Below are 17691 nucleotides of genomic sequence, written 5' to 3'. Positions count from 1 at the left end.
GTCAAAACATACGAAGGAAGGAACCAGAGTCATCTATCGTTTCCCATTGTTTCGACAAACATACTTTGTGAGAAACGAGGGGACTATCTGTATACGGGTAAAACCGAGCCTGCTGCATGACTCGTCTTCCTGGTGAGCCAATCGAAGCAGGAACATAACTGTATTGTATCTAAGTCAGAACGAAGAACTCCTCGTATTAGGGCTCGGGCAAGGCACCTTCCCCCGGGGATATCAGGGCCATATCCTCAAGGGTCGATCTGAAGATTGAAGACTTTGGAGAACATTACCAAGTAGCTGCGCACGACTAACAAAGGGTCGTGATGCGTGCCTAACCGGATATCATGGCACGAATCTCGACTCATATTGGTGATCAGCGAAACTGAAGATTTTTACCTTTTTTAGAATTGTACTTAGAGTAAAACTCTCCTACTATATAAAAGGGAAAGATTATTATTAACAGAGACACATTATAACACGCATATCAATGTAATATACTCTTATTTTCTGTGTATTCAAAATTCTTACTTTTGTTCATCTGTTCTTCATTAGTGAAACCGGGATCGAAGGCAGGCATTTCATTAAGACGTTACTGAGTCCGGGATCACTCTCCTTATTGGTTTGACAATTTATTACGTCATTTATTTGTTTAATCTAACACAATTTATCATTTGTATTGAATACATTTACATATTCTTAAACCATATATAAATTTAATTGTTATCCCTTTTTAGGGAAAACAACAAGTTTCTTGAATTTCCTTTCTTTTAATTTGTGAAGCACAACACTTAATAACAACAACGACGACAACAACGATAACAACAACCTACTATAATTTTATTAATGGGGTATGAGGAGGGTAGTTTGTACGCAGACCTTACCCCTACCCCGGGGTAGAGAGCCTGTTTCTGATAGACGTTCACCTCTCTCTCTCCAAGAATTTCTCATCATACTTTTGGGATGACTCGAACTCACAACCTATTGATTGAAAAGGAATGATGCTTAGGTTACGGGATCACAACACTTATGATAGGAATATACAAGCTCAGACTTCATAAAGGAAACAAGTATGTTGTCACTTAATTTCTTTCACAATATTCAATGTTGTCGTTGTCCTATTTGAATTATTGGCACATTTTTATTAATTAAAAGCATGCTTAAGGGAGCTTACACGCAAAACAAGATAGACAAGGCTCCTTAATCATTCTGTTTAACCTAGGGTTGACAGCTTCCAGACTCCCGAAAATATCTTGGACAAGTCATCCCACTACTACTTTTTCTGTTCAACAACTGACCTAATTAAACAAAAGTTTAATTAGTTAGAGACTGAAATTAACAAAAGTTTTTTTTTCTCTATTCACTCAACTTTTTCCGTTAGTTAGAGACAAGAAAAGGAAAACGCCAATTCTCCTTTCTTCTCCCTCAACTTTAACTTAAAGGCGTAATATATACTTTCCCCCTCAACTTGCAAAGATCTTTCCCTTAAACATTTAATTAGGCTGAATAATATAATTATACATCTAAAGTTGCTATGCTTTTTTATTTTAGACATCTCAAGTAGCCCTTGTTCCGATTAAACATCTATAGTAGATTCAAAATGTACGAATCAAATACATTACATTGACATAATTAATAGCGTGAGTTGTACATACAAAATGCTAGAATAACTCATTACACACATCATTTTAAAAACACAATAACACTTGTCGAAATTTGATTTAACTTGGACAAAATCCCTCTTCATATATATATATATATATATATATATACCTCAAAATCAAACAGATATATATATACCTCAAAATCAAACTACTTTTCGCCATTCTTACAGCTTTTTGAATGTAACAAACCAAGAAGATTGAAAGAAAACTGTAGGAATAAGAAGTTACATATATATTTTTATGATTTTTTTCAATTTTGTAACAAATCAAGATGAGTCCTTTTTTCTGACGATGATCGTTGGATCTAATAACAACCAAAAATTGAACAAGACATCTATTGATTTTTCAGCAAAAGACACTTGCCACAACAAAACAAAACAAAAAAACAAAAAAAAAATTTATTGGCTGATGATCCTATGATTTTCTATCACTCTTCATCTCACAAAAAATAGCTTTGAAAACATGGCAGTACAAAATGGTCTTTGGCCAATTGTAACATTTCATGTGCTTTGATTCTTGTCAACATTCTTTTCTATATATATGTTGTACAATGTCAAAGGCTACTTACATAATTAAGGTGTGTAAGGAAAACAATGTAAGTTGTGGGAGAAGTATGTATTAAGACTAAATTAAACAAGAGAAATGGAATGATCTTCTCATTCATATTTCATACCTCTCTTTTTATATTTTATCCTCTATTTTTTTTTTACTTACAAGAGTAGATGACCTTGTTCAACTTGAGCGCAAAATTCCAACATTTTGATTTTATCTTATATATTTATTATTGATTCATTCTTAAATTGAAATTTATAATTTCTTAACTAATTTCGTAAATCAAGGTTATTAATACAATTATAAATAGGGCAAATGAATTTTTTCCTTTTTTTAGTGAAGAAAGTGAAAAATGCCATAATCCTTTTTTTCATTTGTAATGTTTTCTATCAACTAAATTATTTGTTTTTATCATATCAATATTAACTTAATGAATCCAAGATGCTTAAATGCTCGATCCATTATGATTTCTTCTCAAGTTCATAGGGATAACAATCCCTCTCTCAAGAATTTTCATCAAGAAATACTAATTAATAGTTGGATTAAAGTAGTATCAAGGGAGCAATTATTCACAAAAAACAAAAAAGTAAAAAAAAGTGAGATGTATGTATGTAAAGGAAAATATACATAACCACTTGATTGCCACATGGCCTCTTAAAATCTGAGGAAAATATCATTGCCACGTATGCAATCCCAAGGAAGAGAGAAAACATAGTTAAAGATCTCCTCCTCTCTGCTCCATATCTTTTTCTCTTCTTATAAACTCTCTCCTCTTCCCCCTTATACTTTTCTTTCTCTAAATCTAATTTCTCTCCACACAAATCTAAAATAAACCTTCGGTTAACCCAAAATCTACTACAAGATTTTCACTGACCAATTTTCAGGATTACAATTTCTGGTAAATTCCTTTTTTCATTTTTCTTGAATTTTAGAAAATATTTACATCCATTTTTTTCTGGGTTTCTTCGTGCATAATATGTCAAATTTAAAGAACTGATCTTGTTGAAGGGCTTATATATGTTGAGCTGTATTTGTTTTTAGTTCTAATTTAATAAAGTTTTTTTTTTGCTAATCAGCTTTATTTAACTATTTTCAAAGTTTTTATAGGAATAAGAAATAGTACTCCATATAATTGAAGAATTGATTGATTTTTCAAAAGGCACTAATTTTTTTGTGCATTTTTGTAACTGTTTGAGGATTTGTTTTTTGGTTTTGCAGGACTAAGGGATATATTATTTATCTTCCTACTGTTAAAATAGTGAAATTTACAGCTGCCATAAATTTGAAGAAACAAGCTTGAAGCTCTAAGGTGAATTTTTCTTGATAAGAGAAGTGGATGGACCGTCCTCGGATTGGGATCCAAAATATGTTGAATTACAGTATTTTGATCCTTGATTGGTAGCGGGCAGTTGATGGCTTTACCAGCCGAGCATTTTTATCATATCACTAAAATTCTTGGATTGTCACACAGTTATATATGGCTGCTGCTGTTGCTGCAAGCGAAAGGTGGATTGATGGTCTTCATTTCTCCTCATTGTTTTGGCCTCCTCCGCAAGATGCACAACAGCGGAAGGTGCGTTTTTTTTACTTTGCTACAATATCTTATCGTCAGCATTGTGTGGAGAAATGCACATTCTTGGAGACTTGGATATAATATGGAACAAAAAGTTGAAGAAAAAATTGCTTCATTTAGGGGACATTTGAAATAATTATTATATCGGCTAAGTTTAAGTTGCTTAAGTGTTCTAGTTTTTTGTATATTGTGATAAGAGAAGAATGTTTATGGTTAGGTAGAAGGGTATACAAAAAGGAGGAATACAATGTCACCGAATTTAATGTAGTGTTCCATCTGCCAAAAGAGGCCCTCCAATCTAATTAAAGATAGGTTGAGGGAATCATGTAGCACTCCTATTAAAATAGTATGACTACCTTATCAAAAAGAGGGGAAAAAAAGAAAGAAAAATAGAATGACTATTTCCCCCAGACATGCTTTGTTGAAAGAAATGGGTTTTGGATGTCGAAAAAATCCTAGCTTTATGGGAAAGAGATTGAGGGTAATTTGACATTAGCATGCATAAGCATTATCCATAGACCACACCACAACTAATGAAGCATGCAGCCAAAGATTACCACTCTGTGTGACTAGAGCTTCAATGTTTAACACCACAAATTAACGAGGTAGATACAAATAATCTTTGCTGCGATTCTCTTGTAAAAGAAAAACTTGCACATAGTTCAGCTACTTTGGTTTGTCATTTGAAAAGCCTTCTTAATTGTACCTTATAATAAGTGTTAAACCTCTCATTTTCCAACATTAAGTAAATGCCTTGATATTTGGTGAAACTTTAGCTGAAAGTATTCTCCTCAAAGGTGGTGAAAGAATTTTGTAATAGGATTCCAACCATTAAGAACGTCAGATGTCAATGACAATGAGAAGGATTTGCATGTGATTTTTTTTTTCAAGGGTTGGAAAGAATGACGTTAGTGATAGAATCGAAGATCTTGTGGTAACATTTGCTTCTTCATAGTTTAAGCCCATATAGAAATGGAATCCAATAGAAAGAGTTACTTTTCTGGTGGAAAAAAATGATAATGATAAAGTGGGAATATAATAAACGTTTGAAAGCCAGTGTTGATTTTATGAGATAGTAAGGAGCATCTCTAACCCAATGGTCCTACAAAAAGCAAGTTATTGCACCATGGTTTAGTCTTTCTCAAGCAAGTGATGAATGGAGGATATAGATGTGAGATACGCTTTTGACTTTCAAGTCCCCTAGAGGATGTCCTTGTGGCTGACTCATGAGAGTAACAGTTTGGAGATCCTAGGTTTGAATCCCATTTAAAATACTTGGCCTGAGCTCTTATGTCCAACCTTGGTGGATATGATTATATTCGCAGCCTGTTCCTTGTGGGCCGAACAAGTTGCCAGTGAATTAGGTCGAGGTGAGCCAAATTAACCTGAACACTGTTGATCTTAAAAAAATTAATTCATGGACTTTCATGTGTGATATTTTTACTTATAGAGACCATACTTGCTGCTAATCGCCTTGTAGAGAGAATTGGGTTCTTCCATTGGTCACCCCAACTTTCTTCCTACTAAAGTAATTGATTTCTATGTCGCGCATGTTCCATTGTGACAGCTTGTTTATCAGTTGATTGTCTGACAAGTGGGTAACATGACTAATTAGCCGTCGAAGTGTGTAAAACGTGCAGGATATTACAATGAGGATTGGTTGACACATACTTCAAATGGATAACAAGAAGTTTCTTTCAAGAGGTGTCTGTGTTGTATAGTGTTCACAAGGAAAGCACCCAATTGTGTGGCATAATGGTCAATAAAGTGGGTGCAAGCCTTGAGATCAGGGTTTAAGTCCCAACAGAGACAAAAAGCACTAGGATTCTTCCATTTTGTCTTAAGCCTTGGTCGGTAGACACTACCTGCTCGTGGGAGGTAGTAGGAACCCAGTAGATTAGTTGAAGTTCGAGCAAGTTGGCCCAAACCCCACCTTTATCAAAAAGAATGTTCAACAAGAAAAATGTTGACCAAGAAACAAACAATTCTACATACTGTATAATGCTTCTCTAATAAAGTTGAGATGCAAGACGAATAAATGTGCTCCTTGCGGAGGGAGCAAATGGTGAGTAGTAAAAGGGACATAACCTGAAAGGCCAGCAGGTAGGTAGAAACTTCTTGAGGATTAGACCTCTTATTAAATTTCGAGAAAATATCCATGAATTGTGCACTACTTAAAGATCTCCGACACAGAATTCCGGCCTTCCTATGCTATTTGTTGGACTTGGAATGAGTTGAGTTAGTCTCATTGCAAATCAACGAACTCCCATGTCGCATTCTTCTCAAGTGCACTCATCTCCTCCACCATCACCCGACTATCATCTTAAACTTTTTAATGCCTGAAAGACTTCTGTTTTTCTTTGTTCTCTATGGTCTGCATTTTGTATGTTCACTCATGGCAAACCTCTTTTTATATTCTCTTCACAGGCTCAAACTACTGCGTATGTTAAGTACTTTGGTCAGTCTACATCAGAACAATTTCCTGAAGATATAGCTGAGGTATTCAGTGAATTCTGAAGTGTTAAGTCTTTTCTTATAATTTTCAACATCTAGACCAAGTTTTATTCATTCTTCCCTGTAAACTAACTGCATGCGTTTAATTTGGAAGCTCATACGGAACCGGTATCCATCAAAGGAAAACCGACTTTTTGATGATGTTTTAGGTATGATTAATTCTTACTTATTATTTAGCATTTACGATATCTCTTGCACCTATTTGTGATGCTTGATTGACTTACTTCTGTTTTTTGTTGTTTGTTTCAATTGTCAGCGACTTTTGTTCTTCATCACCCAGAGCATGGGCATGCTGTAATTCATCCAATTATTTCATGCATCATTGATGGTACACTGGAGTATGATAAAAGTAGTCCACCTTTTGCTTCTTTTATATCGTTGGTTTGCCCAAGCAGTGAGGTATTCAGATTCTTTAACAATTAATTTGATTAATCTCATCATGCTTTTTTACTCTATGGTTTGTTTAAAGCCCGTCTTGAATATCATAATCTGGGTCATCCTACTAATTGTTAACCCTTAACGTAGAATGGATATTCTGAACAATGGGCTCTTGCCTGTGGAGAGATTTTACGAATCCTAACACACTACAACCGCCCGATTTTCAAAGTTGATCGTCAGGAGAATCGAGCAGATAGAAGCACCAGTGGAAGCCATGCTTCAACTAGTAAATCTGCCGACAGTGAACCTGGTGTGCCTTCTATACAACATGAGAGAAAACCCCTGAGACCATTGTCTCCATGGATCACTGATATATTGCTTGCTGCACCACTAGGGATTAGAAGTGATTACTTCCGTTGGTAAGCATGTCTTTTATTGTTGCTTATGGGTTAGATGTTCCGTTACACTTTAAAATTCATCAAGATGCAAGAGAAATTCATTAGCATTAGTTGAAAAGGAATATTTTTTATGCATATTGTTTCTTGTACTGCATGCTTTCAGGCACTTGCTGTGAAAAATTCTTCTAAATTCAAATGGAAAATTACTTGACAGTCCCTATGAGAAAAAAAGTTGTCTCACTTGTGTTTTAACATAACAGGACTTGATGTTCACCTAAACGGTGTACTAGCTCATTCTGGCTCTATTCTCTGCAACTTAGACTGTTTCTCCTTAGATATGGCTTGCCCATTAAGTTCAAACACTTACGAATTAAGAGATTTATCATGTAAAGCGTTCTGCGGTCATTGATCTTGAAAGCATATGTAATACTTGTGAACAGATTGGATGGATCTGTTCTTCGGAATTGTTTAGGGAGAAGGCGTAGGTTCAAATGATTCCTAAAACTGGGACATTGACTCAAGGTCTTTTATGATTGTAAGGGAGAGCACTTTTCATTGATGGTTACTTACAAAGTTTATTCCTGCCTTTGTTTGTATTGGTTTAGTACGAGTCCACTGATTGCTCATTTAACTATGTCTTTTTACTCTCTTCAAGGTCTTTTATGATTGTGAGGGAGAGCACTTTTCATTGATGGTTACTTACAAAGTTTATTCCTGCCTTTGTTTGTATTGGTTTAGTACGAGTCCACTGATTGCTCATTTAACTATGTCTTTTTACTCTCTTCGGGTCATTGTGGAATTATTTTTTCATTTCCTGATTCCTTGTGACAAAACTTGGCAATCTGATCAGTCTTGTGGTCTGCTGTTTTTCTGTCTTTCTTGCATTTGTGTAGGCTTAAGACCATAATCCCTGGCTGGTATGCGATGTCAATCAGGCTCTTTCAGCTTTCTGCTATTACCATTTAGAAAGGATATGAGATAAAATTGTAATTTATGCCCAGTTCGTGTACTGTCGGCGTACATTGCCCCCTTAAAACTACTAAGAATTAATGTACCTTTATATGAACATTGCTCAACAGAATGTGAAGAGATCTATGTTGGATGTTCAAACATGTCGAAACAAATAGTATTTTGTATCTTTGACAATTTTTTCTCAACCATTTAAGAAGTTATGGATGTCCTAGGATACTCCTTATGTTTCTCCATGCTCACTTGCTTAACATGATAGGATTCTTTACCTCCTGCACATTTGTTTCTTCTCCTATTTCATCTTGTATGGTTCTTTGCGAGAGACATGTTACGCTGGTTGATGCTGGTAAAGCGCATGGAACAATGCTCAAATTTTAATGGCATGGTTGTGCGCTTCGCCTCGTTAAATCTGAATCAGCACTTTGGTGCAAGCATTTAAGCGCTAAGGCATGCCTCATCGTCCATGAGTTCTGTTGTGTAAAGAGCAATACTGTGTTATAAATACTTCACCTAATTGTATCTTTTTCAATTCTTTTGTTTAAAATCGTGGTTGGGATTTATAATGATTATTCTTGGAGTGTGTGCCTTCCTTCGTTAAAGCCCGTGCTTTATTAGTTCTTTGTGTTTAAAGTCCCAACAGATTTCAGAAAGTTTTTTCTTCTTTTTCACTTTTTACAAGATGACTCTGCTTTTGAGTCCATCTGTCCTTCAGAACTCCCAATGCTAGTCGGTGTTTATCTTCTCCTTGGCGCTTTTCAAATTAATGAACTTTAGGAATAATAAAGTTAAAGCCCGCTCTTTATCATCACTTTGTGCTTACAGGCCCAATAGTCTTCAGAAAGCTCATTTGCACTTTTTGCTTCTGATAACACTCCTTTAACTACATTTGTATCCTTCAGAACTTGTCCCAATGCTAGTCTGTATTATTTTCTTTTTGGTGCTTTTCAAATTAATGAACTTTTGGAACACTATCAATTTGTAGACCTGAATTTTTTTCATTGAAATTTTCTGCATTGCTGAGTTGTGGAGTTTGAGACTGATGAATCTGGACAAATGGAAACTACACTTTCCCGCTCTAAATATTGTGATCTTTCATGCTTGTGTAGGTGTGGTGGTGTAATGGGAAAGTATGCTGCTGGAGAACTCAAGCCTCCATCAAGTGGTTTGTGGACTTTCTTTTCGTGAAATGTTTGAGCCTGTTTTATGGTTTTAGACCTGCACTTCCAATATTTAGTTTTTAACACCTAGTTGTGCAATTCCTATGGACGCTGATAATGTGCTTGAAAATCTATGCAATAAGTATTTTCTTACCATGCTAAGTAAAATATGGGAATAGATTATTGACATCCTTTTTACTTACCCTATGTATAGTCATCACCTAGCTAGTGAAAATAATGCTCAGAGCTCATGTTTAGAGAGATGGCATTTCAATTCACTGTAATGTTCCCTACGTATTATTCTTGCAGTAGTATCTTACTATCTGTCTCTGTGTGTGTGTGTGTGTGGGGGGGGGGGGGTAGGGGGTAGGATTGCCTCAGCACCTTTTCTCCTACCGTTCCTAACTTCCTACCAGAGGTGAATTGCTTCCTTCTGCATCTCCCACAGGATTAGTGACCTTAGAAACCATAGCAACCAAGTCTTGCAAAAGAAATATTATCTTCCTCACATTAACATTAGTTCTCTTCCCTTTTTCTAGATTATATTTCTTAAAAAGAAAAAAGAAACAGGACCTGTTTTTCCTGACCGCCACTGCAAATTTGCACTAATTGCGAGATGAATTATGATAATGTGAAAGAATCTAAGCGTCCACCCAAAAATTTTAAGGCAATGGGTGGAGATCCACTATCTTTATAAACCACTTTGGAAGCCCTTATACTACCTATTTGGGAACACTATATAGCTCAATATTCAATACTTTTTCGCACATGTAAGATTCACACATAAACTCTGGTGCGGACTTACTAGTGAGAGAATGAGGATTACCCGACGTTGTGTTTGATACTATGTGAAACTCTATCCAACTCAAAACCTTAAGGTTATGGGTAGAACATGTAAAAACCTTTTTAAATTTATTTGGAAGCTCTCACTATCTGTGGGACAACTTATATAACTCGACGTATAACATAAATTTGCTTTGTTTCTCTTCATTTTCTTCCACTTGTCCTCCTATCAGACGTTGAGTTTCCTAACTTTCTTCGAGAAGGCTGAGATATTAATTTTAAAGAGTTTTCATATGTTAGAATTGCAGCAAACTGTTATTGACTTGACATTTTATTTTAGCTGCTTCTCGTGGGTCTGGGAAGCATCCGCAACTACTGCCTTCAACTCCAAGGTGGGCTGTCGCTAATGGTGCCGGTGTCATTTTAAGTGTTTGTGATGAGGAAGTTGCTCGCTACGAGACTGCTACCCTGACTGCAGCCGCTGTTCCTGCACTTCTGCTTCCACCTCCAACGACGCCTATGGATGAGCATCTCGTTGCGGGACTGCCAGCACTTGAGCCATATGCACGTTTATTTCATCGGTAAGACTAAAAGCATGATTTAACTTATTTTATAGGCTTTGAAACAAGGAACTCATTTTAACTTCTGTTTCTGGATTAGATATTATGCAATTGCTAGTCCAAGTGCCACCCAGAGGCTTCTTGTTGGACTTTTAGAAGCTCCACCATCTTGGGCTCCGGATGCACTTGATGCTGCCGTACAACTAGTGGAACTTCTACGAGCAGCTGAAGATTATGCATCTGGATTGCGTGTAAGTTACAAAATTTTTCCTTCAAATTATCATGAACAAGATTATGTGAGCATCAATCTGATATTTATCCGAACACCTTAGCCACTTTTGTTCATTTCTGTGTTTTCTTCGTGGTTCTTTGTACAACTGTAAGGTTCTATATTTTAACCATCTATGCCAGAACACATGATTGAAATGTTCAGTATGAATTGTATATAAACTTGTCCCAAACTACTATGCTCTCTAGTTCTAAATGAGCATATCTGTACACACAAAGAATTCATTGGTTGCAGTCTCACTATATGACCAATTTCAATATGTTGAATTGTCTTAGTTGCTCTTTTCAAAGAGCTTAAGTTGTTAAAAAGGAGCACTTTTGTTTCATCACTCAATTCTGCAACATGCTCCTTTATTTGCGGGTTTGATTCTTTTTTATAAACCAAATTAATGAAAATATTTTGATTGGTGGGTGATGGTGATAGTAGACAGGGGTCTAAGTGGAGTGGCTTGAATAGTAAGAACTTATATAGCGGGTCCCAACTAGGTCGGGTTACATAGTTGCTGTTGTTGTTGGTGGTGCTGGTGGTGGTACTGTTAATAGTTGAATTACTCTGCTACCATGTTGAAATATGTTATCTATAAGTGTTTAAACTGCTAGAGAGGAGATAATTTGATTATACTATGTTTGGTTCGTAACACTTGATATATGTGAGATATGAGAGAGTTTGACATAATGTGTAAGACAAGTGTCTTACTACTAGGGCTTATATAGATATGTACGAGGTATAGTACAAGACAACAGTCCAAGTTAGCACACCTTTAGCCAACTTCATTTTTTAGGACAACTTATTATTAGAATGAAAGGGCCCCGGATATATCAAAATTGATATTGAGGATCCATATAGCCAACCCGAACAAGTTTGGAACTGAAGCATAACTGTTGTTGTTGTAGACTTGTAGTTTTAAATTTCTGTTTCCTTGCTTTCAGCTATCCTTGAAATCCGTTGCATAAGCAATGACCTCTGGAATGTTCTCCACTAAAACATATTTCTACTGAGTGAACTTATTGATTCTGTTGCTTGAGTACACCTCCTGTCTCCAATTAATGGAGGTTTATCTTTTTATGTATCTTTTCTTAGAATCTCCTATAGAAATCCTAACATTTTATGTATTGCCAAAGCTTCCTAGGAATTGGATGCATTTGCATTTCTTGCGTGCAATTGGAATTGCCATGTCCATGAGAGCAGGAATTGCTGCAGATTCTGCAGCGGCTTTACTTTTCCGAATACTTTCTCAACCTGCTTTGCTTTTTCCCCCCTTACGGCAAGTTGAAGGAATTGAAGTTCAACAACATGTGGGTACAGAAGCCACCATTGAAGCCACAGTTGAAGCCACTGCCCAAGGGATTGCATCAATGCTTTGCGCACATGGTCCAGAGGTTGAATGGAGAATATGTACCATCTGGGAAGCTGCCTATGGCTTGATTCCTTTAAGTTCATCTGCGGTTGATCTCCCTGAAATTGTAGTTGCTACCCCTCTACAACCACCCATTCTGTCATGGAACTTGTATATACCCCTCCTTAAGGTTCTAGAGTATCTTCCTCGTGGGAGTCCATCGGAAACTTGTCTCATGAAAATATTTGTTGCTACCGTTGAAGCAATTCTCCAGAGAACATTCCCACCTGATTCCTCTAGAGAGGAAAACAGAAAAACTAGATACGTTTTTGGCTCTGCCTTCAAGAACCTTGCTGTGGCAGAATTGCGAACCATGGTTCATTCGTTGTTCTTGGAGTCATGTGCCTCTATAGAGCTTGCTTCTCGTCTTCTTTTCGTTGTCTTAACTGTATGTGTCAGCCACGAAGCAAAACCAAATGGGAATAAAAGGCCTAAAGGTGAAGATTCTCACCCACCTAGTGAAATAGGGGTAGATACACTCACAATCGTTGGAGAACAGAAAAAGATAGGAAATAAGAAAGTGAAAAAACAAGGACCTGTCGCAGCATTTGATTCTTATGTTCTTGCAGCTGTCTGTGCTCTTTCTTGTGAACTTCAGCTCTTTACTTTGATTTCAAGAGGGACTAATCAGCCAGATCCGAAAATCATCATGGATGAAGCAAAACCTGCAAATGATTCATCTATTGAGTTACAAAATGGGATTCATTCTGCCGTCTGTCATACTCGGAGGATATTGTCAATTTTAGAGGCACTGTTTTCGTTGAAGCCATCTTCTGTTGGAACTTCATGGAGCTACAGCTCAAATGAGATAGTTGCTGCAGCTATGGTAGCTGCTCATATTTCTGATCTGTTTAGACGCTCCAAGGCTTGCATGCGTGCTCTTTCTATCTTGATACGGTGTAAGTGGGATAATGGAATCCATTCCAGGGCATCTTCACTATATAACCTAATTGATATTCATAGCAAAACTGTCGCATCAATTCTCAACAAGGCTGAACCATTGGAAGCTTATTTAATACATGCACCAGTACTAAAGGAGCGGCCCAGATGCTTAAATGGGAAAAAACATTATAAATACACAAGTCGTAACTGCTTAACAGCAGAACAGCCATCAGTGCCTCAGTGCAAAGACTCTGATTGTAAAGCTTCAATTGTGTGCGGAGAAGGCTCACACTCAAGTGAGGTTGCAGGGTGCACCATCAGCAAAGTGTTTGCAAATTTCTCTTTAGATGCTTCAGATTTGGCCAATTTTCTGACAAAGGACAGGCATATAGGATTTAATTGCAATGCACAAGATCTTTTAAAATCAGTGCTTGCGGAGAAACAAGAATTATGTTTTTCAGTTGTCTCATTGCTCTGGCACAAGTTGATTGCATCACCTGAAACTCAACCCAGTGCAGAAAGCACTTCTGGCCAGCAAGGATGGAGACAGGTATCTACCTTGTTACTTCTTCGTGTTAATCATTGTTAACGAATTACTATTTTCTGTGGCAATTGTCCAATAGGAAAAATATATCATCATAGAGTAAGATGCAATGTGCCTGATAAGCATATACTATGTGCAATGAGAGCTTGATATCACAATTTAATATTTTGAAGTTGATTTTTCCATAATCATTCTCTCTTGAAGTTTCAAATAGGTGGTTTTATTGTTAGCTTTGGCGTCAAAAGATGTGAAACCATGTTACTTGAAGAACAAAGCACCCCCCTAAAACAATATTATTTGCTCACTCGCCTCTAAATTCGAGAAGTACACCGATTTTCCTTTTCTTTCCATGTTTGGTCCAATCCTATTTCCTTTTCCTGCAACACCTACCTCCCCTCTTTTTCTCTGTATGTGATATTGGTTTTTGCTAGGAAGAGTCCTGTTTGCTAACACTTGCTCTGTTGACTGAAAATTAGAATCTTTTGATTGACAATCCCAAGTTTACTCCCTCAAAACTTCTTTTTTCTTCCGAGGAAAAATAACAATCTTTACCTCCCTCAAAGCTTGTTAAGCTCATGTCAAAGAAGACTGGGGAATAACAGGGACTTTTCCTATTAGGTCATGGTAGCACCAATCTCTTCTTCTATTTACGTTTATGAATATGAATTTTCTATCTCACGTCGTGCACTCCATGCACAAGCAATATGCACATTCAAAGTAGCGGTAACTACCAACAACTTTAATTAGAACTGCATGGTACAGGCAGCATAACAAGAAAATCATTGAACTGTCTTCAAGAGGTGGAAAATGTTATGATAACAAGAACTTGTTAGGTTTTGGGAGTCAAAAATGAGAAAATGTTGCTTTTACGATTATTATGCAGTGGTTTTGTGATAGCATGAAGAATACCCGTAATCAAGTTAGAGCACATGCTGCTTTTTTCAATGTACATTCAAATACACAAGATCGCTGACAATCTTCCATAACTACAGGTGGTCGATGCACTATGCAATGTTGTATCAGCGTCACCTGGAAAAGCTGCAACAGCCATTGTTCTTCAGGTCCAGATTTCGCTGTAACTGTATTTGGTCAAAAAAGACCATGATTTTTTTTTTGTTAGGCTGCTGCTATTGTGCAAAGTTTCTATTTATTAGGATCCAAATGGCTAATAGATACACATGCTTTTTTTAAAAATCACATTTATGTTTAGGGAAAAGGGACAAAATTGTCTTTGCACTATTCGTAGTTGAGCAACTTTGCCCTCCGTTAAACTTTGGTTTAACATTACCCATTCCGTTAGGAAAAGTTATCATTTTTGCCCTTGACCCCTAATGTAGCTCCAACCTGAGAGTAATTTTAAACCATAGTCAAAAGATGGGTAAATTTAGACCTTTTTTCCCCAGAATTTAGACATGTGGAATCCAACCATTTCACTTTGGAGCTCCATTAATGGAAAGGGAAAAGACGAGACGATTTGATAACAGTAAGGGAATAAATGGACCAAAAGCGTAATGGAGGGAAAAATTGAGAAATTTTGAATAGTGGGGGGCAAATTTGCACCTTTTCCCTTTTCTCTATCATATTTTCGACCTCGTACACACGACAAATACGTCTTTTTTACGACAATGGGTACAGCACTTGTCTGGGTCCGAAGCTTATTCAACTTGCATGCTAATAGTTATCATAACTTGCTTCTAGGTGTATTTAGGTCTTCATCACCATATTTGTTTAGTCACTTTCTTGCCAAACTTTACTTGTCAGGCTGAGAGGGAATTGCAACCATGGATTGCTAAAGATGATGATCTTGGTCAGCAGATGTGGAGAATCAACCAACGTATAGTAAAATTGATCGCAGAACTAATAAGGAATCATGATATAGCAGAATCTTTGGTTATTCTGGCTAGTGCCCCAGACCTCCTTTTACGGGCCACAGATGGGATGCTTGTCGATGGAGAAGCATGCACCTTACCGCAACTGGAGGTAATGACATCTATAACTTTTGGTTTAGGGAAACATCTTTTGTAGTAGTTCTAATTTCCCACTGTGATGAATCTATGATTCAGAGAGCTAAGACTTCCTATATGTTTGTGACTACTTGAATATGTCTGATGATAATTGATTCATCATACTCCTTATCTTTTGTATATTTTGATGTATTTACATCCTTGCTCTTAAAAAAAATTGAGCAGCTTCTGGAAGTGACAGCTAGAGCAATTCAACCAGTGCTTGACTGGGGAGAATCTGGACAGGCAGTTGCTGATGGCCTCACAAACCTCCTGAAGGTGATACTCTTTGCTCGAATTGGGGAACAATAAAAGTGAAAATGATCTTGTCTTCTTTGAATTTTACTTTAGCACTTAAATGATGACCCATTTTGGGTTACAACACTGACTGGTACCTTTGATTTAATACATTGCAGTGTCGCTTAACAGCCACAGTTCGCTGTGTTTCTCATCCAAGTGCGCATGTCCGTGCTCTCAGCACATCGGTTCTTCGTGCCATTATGTTTGCTGGTTCAGTAAAACCGTCAAGTGCTAAACAAGCAGATGTAAATGGTATCCACAGTCCTGCTTATCAGTACCTAAGCATAAGCATCATTGACTGGAAAGCGGATATTGAGAAATGTTTGATGTGGGAAGCAAATAGCCGGCTTGAAAATGGAATGTCTGCTCAATTTCTTGGTACTGCTGCTAGGGAATTAGGCTGTACTATATCAATCTGAAAACTCACTATTCTGTACTTATCTTGGTAAAGTCACTTTTTGTTGGCTTGAGGATGAGGAAAGGACAGAATGCATATGATTTGTAGTTAGAAAATGATATTTAAAGAGTCCTTTCGCCCATCCATGATTGGTGTACAATGGAATGTAGATAGTCCTCCTCTATTTTTATGTTTGTTGTATGTCCAGAAACGAATATGTTTGTGAAAGTAGTAGATGTAACAGTTTATATTCGAGTGACTTACAAAAGGCTGGCTCAGCTTTAGAATTTTTCCTCGAGTCTCCTCCATGTAATAACACTTTGTTGTACATTCAGCAAGTAAATCATATTTGGAGTTTTTGTTTTCTGATTTAGATAACTAATGGCTCTGTGTAAATGGCCTCGCAATCCGCTCATAGTAAGGAAAAGGGATTAACTTTTATGCCAACTCAATGGTGGCAGTTTAGCAGATCAACATGTTTTTGTGGGTGTCACCTTCTTTCATTGTTAGATGGCGTAGGAGGCGCAAATAAGGTGTATGATTACACAAAATACAAGTTATATGGCTAATGTCAAGCAATCTTTTATTATGTGCGTGTGTGTATATGTATATAAGAGTGGTGTTCGGACTAGTTTATTTGTACCTCGATTAATCCACCAAGGTTGGAAGGGATGGACTCGCACCAAATATTGTAGCTGACATTTAAAGTTGGGATCTCCACGTTGTTACACCTATGATTTAGCCACATGGCTATTACTTTGGGGCCTATTGTCAAGCTATCATTCCTACATCTAATCTCGAACCTTAAAACAGGCATACTAGGCTGGGAAGGCTCCGGGTCTATGATTTGAACTTTGAACCTTTGGGATAGGTTTTGCCCATTTCAAAGGTCAAAAGTTAAAAGGCCAAAACTTGTTATTTTTCTCCATTAGTTAGGTCTTATGGTATCATTTTCTAGACGATATCCCACATAGGGTTGAAATTGTAGATGGTAATTCAAACTTTTATTTTTATTGCACCAAATTTATTAAACTATTTTTTTTAAACATAAAAATCATTCAACTTTGCCTAAGAATCACAACAAGTCACTAAACACTTTTTTAGTAACCAGAGGATCATTCAACATTGCGTAACTATCATATGGAATGCCTTTTTCTGTTCCACCTAATGACTTTCTTGTAATACTTATGCAAAGTTGATTGATCTTTTGGTTACAAAAAAAAAAAAAAAAAAGTTTAGTGACTCTCATGATAGTTACGTAAATTTGAGTGATTTTCTTGTTATAAAATATAATTTAGTCACTTGAGTGTAATAAGGTGAAAGTTGAGTGACCCATAA

General features: G+C 36.7%; 1 protein-coding gene across 2 annotated transcripts; it reads left to right on the top strand.

Moving 5' to 3' along the window:
• Window positions 1-2968: 2968 nt before the first annotated feature.
• Window positions 2969-16719, top strand: LOC104104191 (protein GIGANTEA-like). Of its 2 annotated transcripts, XM_009612198.4 has the most exons (15): window positions 2969-3108; window positions 3429-3519; window positions 3682-3783; window positions 6211-6282; window positions 6392-6446; window positions 6554-6696; window positions 6823-7094; window positions 9149-9204; window positions 10323-10563; window positions 10643-10793; window positions 11953-13659; window positions 14646-14714; window positions 15415-15633; window positions 15843-15935; window positions 16073-16719. In XM_009612198.4, exons 3-15 carry the CDS (start codon window positions 3688-3690, stop codon window positions 16373-16375), a joined length of 3477 nt encoding a protein of 1158 aa, XP_009610493.1. In that variant the 5' UTR covers window positions 2969-3108; window positions 3429-3519; window positions 3682-3687; the 3' UTR covers window positions 16376-16719. The 2 variants fall into 2 exon arrangements, with proteins under 2 accessions (XP_009610493.1, XP_009610494.1); XM_009612199.4 differs by having other exon boundaries at window positions 3429-3783.
• Window positions 16720-17691: the final 972 nt, after the last annotated feature.

This window comes from Nicotiana tomentosiformis, chromosome 12 (genome assembly GCF_000390325.3).
Source record: "Nicotiana tomentosiformis chromosome 12, ASM39032v3, whole genome shotgun sequence".
NCBI classification, from domain to species: Eukaryota; Viridiplantae; Streptophyta; class Magnoliopsida; order Solanales; family Solanaceae; genus Nicotiana; species Nicotiana tomentosiformis.
This window is presented reverse-complemented; position numbering and strand designations above follow the sequence as displayed.

Bases quoted from the DNA above. Each gene is read 5' to 3' on its own strand.
- LOC104104191 (XM_009612198.4), top strand. From the start codon at position 3,688: ATGGCTGCTGCTGTTGCTGCAAGCGAAAGGTGGATTGATGGTCTTCAT. The intron at 6,283-6,391 runs GTATTCAGTGAA...TTAATTTGGAAG, and splicing joins TTCCTGAAGATATAGCTGAG to CTCATACGGAACCGGTATCC. The intron at 9,205-10,322 runs GTTTGTGGACTT...ATTTTATTTTAG, and splicing joins ACTCAAGCCTCCATCAAGTG to CTGCTTCTCGTGGGTCTGGG.